At 54.9% G+C, this 10,044-nt stretch overlaps 1 protein-coding gene and 1 long non-coding RNA gene across 2 annotated transcripts; both read left to right on the top strand.

Moving 5' to 3' along the window:
- Nucleotides 1–722: 722 nt before the first annotated feature.
- On the top strand, nucleotides 723–7,768 carry Slc35c2 (solute carrier family 35 member C2; the record flags this gene model as incomplete). Its single annotated transcript, NM_001243991.2, is given in 9 exon segments — nucleotides 723–1,011; nucleotides 1,404–1,554; nucleotides 2,197–2,260; nucleotides 2,867–2,939; nucleotides 3,396–3,564; nucleotides 3,646–3,729; nucleotides 6,358–6,533; nucleotides 7,234–7,363; nucleotides 7,541–7,768. Coding segments are annotated over 9 exon segments (990 nt in total), but the record flags the coding sequence as incomplete, so codon positions are not given.
- Nucleotides 3,736–6,288, top strand: LOC118239107. The gene is made up of 2 exons (XR_004770632.1): nucleotides 3,736–4,610; nucleotides 4,703–6,288. It is a non-coding gene; the product is annotated as an uncharacterized LOC118239107 (long non-coding RNA).
- Nucleotides 7,769–10,044: the final 2,276 nt, after the last annotated feature.

The following is a 10,044-nucleotide window of genomic DNA, read 5'->3' on the forward strand; positions in this document are numbered from 1 at the left end:
GCTGTTGGAGACCAGGGCAAGGTATGCCTGGTCCACTTTAGCTCCTTAAGACCTGATAAGTCCCCCGAATTCCCATACACACACTCTGTCATGGGGTCATCAGACCAAAAGAAGAATATAGAGAATGCCGTGTGTGTGTGAGGCCTTGTGGAGTACAACCTTACAAGGGACAGCAGTGTCACTCAAGGGTATGGGAGTATGGCTCTCTGGTAGTGTGGCCCCTAGCATGAGGCCCTGGTTCTGTCTACAGCACTGAAAAGAAAAAAACAGGTCTGCTCAAATCACACTCCTTAGTTGCTACAAAAGAAAAGTAGGAGCACAATGGTGGCTTGTAGTCAGGTCCCTGAGGAAGGGAGACCCAGATGTGCTGTCCCCTCCATCCCTTCTGTGCTGGGGACAGACTGGCTGAGGATGACTGGACCAGATTAGACCTTGGAACTCCAGGCAGGCTTTGGCCTTTGTGAAGGTAACTGGGATCCACTGAAGGGTTGAAGAAAGGTCGGGCAGGGTCACACTTAGCTGTTGAAAGGTTACTTTGGTGGGAGCCCGTGGAGGACAGTTTGAATGTACACTAGCGTTCCAAGTGCCTGTGCCAGGGTGGGACCCATGGCCTCTGCAGTCTCACTATGGCCAGACCCTCCCTCTCTTCTCTTCAGCACCAGAGCTGGGGACCTGTGATCTCTGCGTCCAGCTAACCATGGGACAGTTTGGCTCTGGCCATCAGCCCCTTAGGTGAGGACTCCATCTGGGGCCCATTGCACATCCCACATCATGGAGGTGAAGAGGACTCTTCCAGCTAGGGGAGCTGCCCTTTGAAAACCGGGGTCCAGTTCTGCTGGTTCTTCCTGCCAACCATCTTCAAGAGAAGCTCCTGTTCCTGCTGGCCCACGGATGGGGAGGTGGGCCCTTGACTTGGCCTTTGTGTGGAAGGCAGTGCTGACGCTGGGCCTGGTCCTCCTCTACTACTGCTTCTCTATAGGCATCACCTTCTACAACAAATGGCTGACAAAGGTAACCAGGGCCTTGCCAGTACAGGGACTGGCCTGAAGGTGACTGTAGTCGGTACATTTGTATTGGGTCATGGTGGCTTTTCCTGAACATTGACCCTGAGCGGGCTAAGCATTTGAAGAGCAGGTTATGATAAAATTGGACAGGATTGAGCCTCCAGGCTGCTGATTCTCTGTGTGACCTCCACAGTGGGGACCTTGTTCCCGGGGTCCTTCTGTGGCTGAGACCCTGATGCAGAGCACTGGATTAGTCCCTGCCACCAGAGGAGGGAGGGGACGCTGGATTGGTCCCTGCCACCAGAGGCAGTGGGGAGGCAGTGGGTTGGCCCCGCCACCACAGAGCGGCGATAGAGGGCAGTGTGGCGGCTCCATCCCTGTCTGCTTTGGGCCCCACAGAGCTTCCACTTTCCCCTCTTCATGACCATGCTGCACCTGGCCGTGATCTTCCTCTTCTCAGCCCTGTCCAGGGCGCTGGTTCAGTGCTCCAGCCACAGGGCCCGCGTGGTGCTCAGCTGGACTGATTACCTCAGGAGAGTGGCCCCCACAGGTAGGTCCAGTGTGAGGGAGCTGCTGGAGCCCAGCCAGAAACCAGAGGAGCGCTGTGGCCTTGAGACCACGCTCTCCCTGCTCCCCTTTCCTTCTCACCCCTCTCCCACTGTTGCCTCTCAGCAAAGCGGGCAGCATCTCCATCCTTGCTGGCTCACGTGGGCCTCAGTGGACTCCACCAAGTGCAAAACATGCGCCTCACTGTGGTGGCCATGCTAGGTTGGGCTAAAAGATTTCCTAGGACTGGTCTTGAGTGGGCAAGACCTGAGGGTGGATGGAAACCTCTGGCCCTGGGAGTAATAAGTCAGAAGGGGAGGACTCTGCTGGTGAGGGAGAAGGGGAGAGGAGTTGGCAGCTGGGCTAGTTGTGGAGGGCCAGGTGCCTCATGAGCAGTTTAACAGGATTGGTTTAATACTCTTGTCTGGAGCTGTTTAAATTATTTGACAAAGGAGACTGACGGGCCTAGCTAATCAGGTTGGACTCACAGAGGGGACTAACAGGCCTATCCAATCAGAATGGACCCTTTTGGCCAGTTGTTAACCTGGAGTTGCTTGGTAGAAAGGAAGGGCAAGCAGGGCCTCAGGTGCCTCAGCCACATGGTTGGCAACTGACTGCTCCTGTTGGGTGTCCTCTGTCTCCACAGCACTGGCAACAGCACTTGATGTGGGCTTGTCCAACTGGAGCTTTCTTTACATCACTGTGTCACTGTGAGTACTGGTCACACCCTCTACCCCCGATTCAGGCCAAGCTCACTTGCTCAGTCCAGCTGGCAGTCTGTGCAGCCAGCAATGGGTTAACTACGCCATCAGTCTCTGGGACCAGCCCTTGTACCCCCTCAGCTCCTTGCTGACACCCCGCAGCACTGTAAAAAGCCTCCAGCTCTTCCGCAAGCCAGTGCAGAGAGAGATGCTGCACCTGACTGCCAGGCAGCAAGAGCAAGCGAGGGGACTGGACAGAGCAGCCACGGTTGCTTGGTGAGGTGGCATGAGGGTTGGGGGTGTCAGGAGCAGAGTGCAGCACCAGGCAGTGGAGCACTGCCCGTCACAGCTCTGATGCCTTGCTTCAGAGAGTGTAGTCCCTCGCCTCTCTTTGTCCACATTCTCTCATCCTTCTTCACCTGGTCTCCGCAGATGGCGCCAGACCCACCGCGCCGCGCTGCCCCCCCTCCCCCAGTGCCTGCCAGGCCTCTTAAAGACTTCTTTCTGGGAAAGATTGTATATTAGCACAGGCCCCCGGCTTGCTTCTTTTGCTCTTTGGGGCCTTGCCATCGGATGGGGGTCTGCAGCCATGCATTGTGGGAATCTCTGCTCCAGGTACACAATGACCAAATCATCTGCCGTGCTCTTCATCCTGATCTTCTCTCTGATCTTCAAGCTGGAGGAGCTGGTGAGGCCCCATGTCCCTTCCCTCCTTCACTGCAGTTGCCCTGGGTGGAAGACGGACTCGGAGCAGTGGCTTATCACTCTGTGACAGGGGACTGTTGCCCCGAGTCTCTTAAAATGCCTCTCTTTGGGAGGAGACCTAGATATAGGTGATGGCAAAAGGTCTGAAAACAAGTGCAGCATTGGCCGGGGGCCTGGGTTCCCATGGAGCAATTCGGTGTTTTTTGTTTGTTGGGTGGGGGTGGGGGGCACTTGGAGCCTGGAATGAGCACCTAGTACTTTAATATTTCAGAATAAGTATGATGTTAGGAACATGCCGGCTGTATGTCAGCCCTGTGTCTGTCAGTAAGGCAGGACCTCTGGAAGTGACGAGGCTTAGAATGGCTACTGATCCCCAGCTCCACATATGGCACGTGCCTGCGCCTGGAGCCCCCAGTGAGCTGCACTGTTCCCCTCCTAGCGTGCAGCCCTGGTCCTGGTGGTCCTTCTCATCGCTGGGGGCCTCTTCATGTTTACCTATAAGTCCACACAGTTCAACGTGGAGGGCTTTGCCTTAGTGCTGGGGGCGTCGTTCATCGGTGGCATCCGCTGGACCCTTACACAGATGCTTCTGCAGAAAGCTGACCTGGGTGAGCCCCTGGGGAGGGCTGGGGGTCGGGCAGACATCGGTCCCCAGGCTGGGCTGACAGCTGCTGTGTCCCGTTGCGCAGGCCTTCAGAACCCTATCGACACCATGTTCCACCTGCAGCCGCTCATGTTTCTGGGTCTCTTCCCGCTCTTTGCCGTATTTGAAGGTATGCTCCTTCCGCTGGGCCCCGGAGTACAGCAGACCCCATGGTACTGTTCTGAGCTCAGCACAGTGCTAACCACAGAGGTTGCCCAGATCTGGAACTCAGTCTTTCCCCAACTGCTGTGGTTTGGGACTAGACAGACACACGCAGAATGACTAGAATCTAAGATGACAAGGGTGCAAGAAATTATGTGTGAAATACAAGGAGTCAGTGCAAAGGGTGTGGACGGACAACTCCAGGCATACTTGAGCTATTTATGCACTAGTTTTTCATTCCCCCTATAACCAGATGTGGAGGACTGTTTTGTTTTTTTTGTTTTTTTTTCTTTCCCCATTTGGCAGAGGAAAGAAACTAAGAAAACAAGGGGGAAAGCTTTCCCAGAGTCCCATAGCTCATAAGCAAGCCGGACTTGGTGCCCAACAACCTGGCATCAGGAGGCTAGGCCCACTGTCACATGGTGCACATGCCTCCCAGGGAGCAGAGTCTCGGGGTCTGTCCAGGGATGCTTGGGTAGGGAAGGGAAATGGTAGAGAATGAATGGTGGGTATGTGGGTTGATGACACCAGGGCACCCTGGGGAGCAGGGGCAGGAGGCTCTGCCATGTGTGCTCATGGGGAACGGGGGACAGCCTGGGTACATGGACAGTTGTTCCAGGGAAGAGGCAAGGCCAGGGGGTTGTACAAGGTGGGCAGGAGTTGCTGCCGTCCTTTCACCAGTGCTTTCGGATTAGTCTTTGTCCCTTGTTTACCCTCCTTCTCAGAGTCCCAGCTGTCCTCAGGGTCATTACCGAAAATTTCATCCCACATCCATTTACGTTTCAAGCAGCGAAGCGTCTCCAGCCTCCCCGAGAAAATGATTCCACAGCCCCGTTGTCCAGGAAACTTGTGTGTGGAACCTCATGCTTTTCCTTTTTAAAATCTCTCCCCATTCCTTCATTATGCCCCTCGGAGCAAACACTACACTCCCCCCTCCTCAGGCGTCCTCGCTGTTCCCTGCTCTGCAAACCTCATCCAAAAGCCCCTGGTCGCCGCCACTTAGCAAAGCTGCATGGATTTAGCCCCTTTAATCTTCTCTGGTAAATTAATCCCCCAAGCGCCTTCATTACTTATGTTGCTCTTCCCCGAATTCCCTTCAATTTGCCACTGCCTCTGCAGTACTGCTGAGCCCAGCACCAACAAGATGGCCCCACATGGCCAGGCTCCTGGCCTGGGGCACACACGCACCAACAAGATGGCCCCACATGGCCAGGCTCCTGGCCTGGGGCACACACGCACCAACAAGATGGCCCCACATGGCCAGGCTCCTGGCCTGGGACACACACGCACCAACAAGATGGCCCCACATGGCCAGGCTCCTGGCCTGGGGCACACACACATCAACAAGATGGCCCCACATGGCCAGGCTCCTGGCCTGGGGCACACAAGCACCAACAAGATGGCCCCACGTGGCCAGGCTCCTGGCCTGGGGCACACAAGCACCAACAAGATGGCCCCACATGGCCAGGCTCCTGGCCTGGGGCACACAAGCACCAACAAGATGGCCCCACATGGCCAGGCTCCTGGCCTGGGGCACACACGCACCAACAAGATGGCCCCACATGGCCAGGCCAGCGGCAGTGTAGTCAAATTTCTGTACCCCTCCACCCTTGAGCCCACAAAGTTCTTGTCTACCTTCAGCTCCCACCTGTGTCTACTGTGCCTAGTAGATACTGACCTCACCCCTCTGATGCACCCTGGGGAACTTGCTGCTAGAAAGCCTGGGAGCTCTTTAAGGAGGGGCCACAGCTTCCAAAAACTGAAGCAAAGACTGATGTGTGTGCAGTGTGCTCTGGAGCAAGGGGCTGTAGCTTTGTCATGTAATCACGTGTGTGTGGTGTTGTTTGGTTAGGTTTGGCTTGAGATGAGCCTTGTGTGGCCCTGGCTGGTCTTGAGCTTCCTGTGTAGCTGCTCCTTGAGCCAGTCCTCTGCCCCTTCCAGATACTGTGGTCACAGGTGTGTGCCACCACACTCCACTCTGGGCTTTTTTGTTTTTTCAGGTTTGATTTTATTTTTTGAGATATGTTCATTCTATTATACTGCTTGTTGGAGAAATGACAGTTTAGTCCCAGGCCTGTCACTCTCTCAGTAGGAAAACCAATAACCAAAATGGGGACATCTCTCCACCCAAGTCTATACATAGCTTCATAATAACAAGGCCCAGATTCGGCCTGGGCTGTATAACTCTAGAGCATATGCCTAATGTGAGCCCTGGGTTCCATCCCAGCACTGTGTGTGTGTGTGTGTGTGTGTGTGTGTGTGTGTGTGTGTGTGTGTGTGTGTGTGTACACATGCACATAATCTAAAGGTGAGGAGTCCTGCATTCATGAGTCCTGTACAATCAGCCTCTCTCCACAGATTCAACTCCTTCCTCCCTGTTCTGATAGTGGACTTGCATTGCCCTGGGTTCTGTAGTGCCACTGTGGTCCCTGAGTCTCAGACCATCTATCTGCATGGGACTATTTTAACTGCACCCCCCATCCTTTTTCCCACCTCAATCAGGGAGCCCCCCCCCCCATGCCATGCTGAAGAAGTACAGAGAAGAGCCAGCAGACTGCTCAGATCCGGCCTCATGCTCTCTCCCTGTTGCTTTCAGGTCTCCATTTGTCCACCTCAGAGAAAATCTTCCGCTTCCAAGATGCAGGGCTGCTCCTGCGGGTTCTTGGGAGCCTCTTCCTTGGCGGGATTCTAGCCTTTGGTCTGGGCTTCTCTGAGTTCCTCCTTGTGTCCAGAACATCCAGCCTCACTCTCTCCATCGCCGGCATCTTTAAGGTACACACTGGGAAGTGACCGCAGACCTGCACTAAAAGGAGCCCCTGAGGGCTTATCTTAGCAGTTTCAGTCCCTGTCTCTGCACCTTGAGAGGGTGGGCGGGAGAAGAGGCTGCAGAGTGTGGCCTGGATGTGCCATGGCCTTCCCCCTGCAGAGCTGAGAAAGTGCCTCTTCTAACCAGTGTGTACAGCTGGAGTTGCAGAGCAGGCCTCATGCCACCAGGCCTCACACTGGCAGCTTGGTTTATATGTCAGTGGCCTGGAGCACATCTAGGTTGATCAGTGAGAAGTCCCAGCATTGAGAGCTGGGCACACGGGTCAGGTCTGTGGAGGAGTTTCCCTCTAGACAGATAGACTGCATGCTGGAACAGTGCCACCCGAAGCAAACATTTGAGTATAAGGGCTCCTGGCTATGATGAAGAGAGGCCTTTCTTCCCAAGGTCACGCATGCTGAGGCCTGTCCATCTATGGGTACCCAGCAATGGTAGACTCCCTTATTCCTGTGGGACACTTACGTCGTCCTCTGGGGCATGGATGGCTTTCTGCTTTTGCTGGGAGTCTATGGAAAGCACCCGTGCACCTGCATCCCAGTAACACCAGGCAGCCTGCAGGCCAGTGATCTGGGCAGAGGTCCCCACTTCTGCCCTACGGGTCAGCCTGTCAGGCCAGCTCTAACCCCACGCCCCTGCCTCTGCCCACAGGAAGTCTGCACCCTGCTGTTGGCGGCTCACCTGCTGGGTGATCAGATCAGCCTCCTGAACTGGCTGGGCTTTGCCCTCTGCCTCTCTGGCATCTCCCTGCATGTGGCCCTCAAGGCCCTGCATTCCAGAGGTATGGTGGCCTCCTCCCCATGGCTTAGTATTACTGACTGTCCCACCATCCAGCCACCTCACCAACTATTGCCGTAGCTTGGGACATGTGCCAGATGGTGCTGCCACCCTGGGACTATATAGGGGTCATTTCCAGAAAAGGTTACTAGGTCAGTAACTGTGGTCTGTCTACCCCAAGGTGATGGTGGCCCTAAGCTCCCGAAGGGCCTGGGCCCCAGCGCTGACCTCGAGCTGCTGCTCCAGAGCAGCCAGCGGGAGGAAGAAGACGATGATTATTTTGTGACCTAGGGGCAACAATGACCAGTCCGGGAGCAGCAGAAGCAGGCCGCACTGCTGGCAACTCTTGGTGGGGGCTGGGAGCCCAGCTGCAAGTGGTGGTCTGAGTCACCTGTAGGACCTGGGGGGAGGGGAGTCGAGGCTCCTGCTCTTTCCTGTGGTGCTTGGTCCAAAAAGTGAATGACAGGCTCACCAGGAGCTGAACTGGCAGTGAAGGGAGCCGGTGACCTCTTCTCCACTGTCACTCTGGCTCTGAGAGGCAGATAAATTTGACGTGTGGTAGATCTCAGGTTATTGGGTTCAGACTGCAGGGCCTCTGGAAGGAGTCACGGAGAGACTGGGCCTCATCACCTGGACCGCAGCTTCCTCAGAGAGTAGATTTATTTATAGTTGAAGTAATGATTTCCTCCTCCACTGCCCAGTGTTGCCTGAGGCATGAGCACAAGGCAAGCCCTGGGGCCTGGCCTCTGCCCTGCCCTCTTAGCTCATGCTACTATGCTACTGTTTGTGCCCCAGACCCCATCCTTGGGGCCACACTATGGACCCACCAACCAGAAATAAATGTCTGTTCAATACCATCTTCTGGAGACTTTACTAGCTTCACAGCCTAGATTTGCATTCTGGCTCTGTTGTGTACTCTTTGTGTGACTTTAAGTGGATGACTTAGTTTCTCAGTACTGTAGGTTGTGTTTCTTTAAAAAAATAAAAGAAGAAAAGAGGATAATGTCTATCCCAGGCTTTCTGAAGAATGTTATAGAATAAATGTTATGTGTGTGTTCTTAAAACACTGTCAAGAACCAGAAGACCAAGACCTAGAAAAGAATTTACTGCACAGTGGCCGGGCGTTGGTGGCGCACGTCTTTAATCCCAGCACTCAGGAGGCAGAGGCAGGTGGATCTCTGTGAGTTCGAGGCCCAGCCTGGTCTCCAGAGCGAGTGCCAGGATAGGCTCCAAAGCTACACAGAGAAACCCTGTCTCGAAAAACCAACAACAACAACAACAACAAAAAGAATTTACTGAGCAGCTGGGGGAGGATTCAAGGCTGCTATGTACTGTGTGTGAGAAGGAACTGGGTTCTGGAATTTGGGCCAAGTTACGCACATCTCTAGACCACAGTCCAGTGGAAGACAAAAGGGCTGAGCCCTCCTATGGCCTGGCACCTGATGGTTGCACCTTCCCAGAGCTGATCCCCTCTGCTGTGGCTGGGGAGCCACTGGCCCAGGAGGCAGTCCTGTAGACACTCACAGCAGGTGGCGCCATTGGCCCACACTATAGTTCCAGCCCCTCCTGCTGCCACCCCTGCCCAAACCCTGGCAGCAGAGGGTGCCTGGCAGCAGTGGCATCTGTGTATCTTTGGGCAAAGACCCAGAAGGGGCTCTGTGTAGAGCTGAGCGAGTAGAGCTCCTTTGGTTATGCCCAGAATGCATGGACCACAGACTTCTGGAAGGGATGGATAGTAAATATTTCCTTTGAGGACCATATGGTGTCTGTTGCAACTTGAAGCAGGAAAGAAGCCTCACATGGCACAGACACAAAGGGGTGTGGCTATGTCCTAGTAAAATCTGGTTTCCAAAAGTGAGTTCTTGCCCACCCCCTGCTGTAGAGAGGATCCCTATGAATTGAGAGTCTGGCAGGGAAGCTGAGGCCCAGGAGCAGCCATGACTGCCTGAGGCCCTTAAAGTTGCTGGAACTGTGATCAGCTTTGAGTTCCAGCCGCCCTCAGCCCTCCAGAGCAATACCTTATCTGGCTCCTGCCTGCCTTAGGTTCTGCAAGCTCGGAGGTCAAGATCAGGATGCTTTTGTTCCAGGTCAATGATGTAAGAACCAGGCGTTGTTGGGGGGGGGGGATTGATGGGGTGGCTGCCTGCAAGGGAGAGGGCTGGGCAGCCCACTGGCTCAGGTGGATGAGAGCTTCCTGTCTACTGTGCACCGCCCCCCTCTCCAGGACACAAGCTGGCATTGCTGTCTGGTGCGGTAATTACAGGGTGTGGAGTGGGCCCTCACGGCTCACATGTTGGGTTCAATGACAGCCCCTTACTTAGCAGCAATTACCAGCCAGGCCTAGAGGAGGCCTCCCTTCCCTCCTCCCCCACCCAGCCCACCCAGTTGCCTGGCCTTCTGGTCAAGACTGTCCACCCTCAGCCCTGAGCCCTCCAACCACCCATGCTGTCTGCAACCACTGCATCTTGGGGGCTGCAGCATCACCATGGTAACTCAGCATTTGCCCAGGTTGAGGGAAGCTGAGGATGTGACTGGTCTCTGAGGCTGTACTGTTTGTCCCCAGCTCCAGGGCTGAGTTTTGAGTGCTTACATGCCCACCACCTCTCCCCGGAGCCCACAGTGGGAGGAAGGTTAATGACACCAATATACCAGGACGATTGTGGTTGGTGTGTGGACAAGAGTAAG

Source organism: Cricetulus griseus, chromosome 6 (genome assembly GCF_003668045.3).
Source record: "Cricetulus griseus strain 17A/GY chromosome 6, alternate assembly CriGri-PICRH-1.0, whole genome shotgun sequence".
Classification (NCBI taxonomy): Eukaryota; Metazoa; Chordata; class Mammalia; order Rodentia; family Cricetidae; genus Cricetulus; species Cricetulus griseus.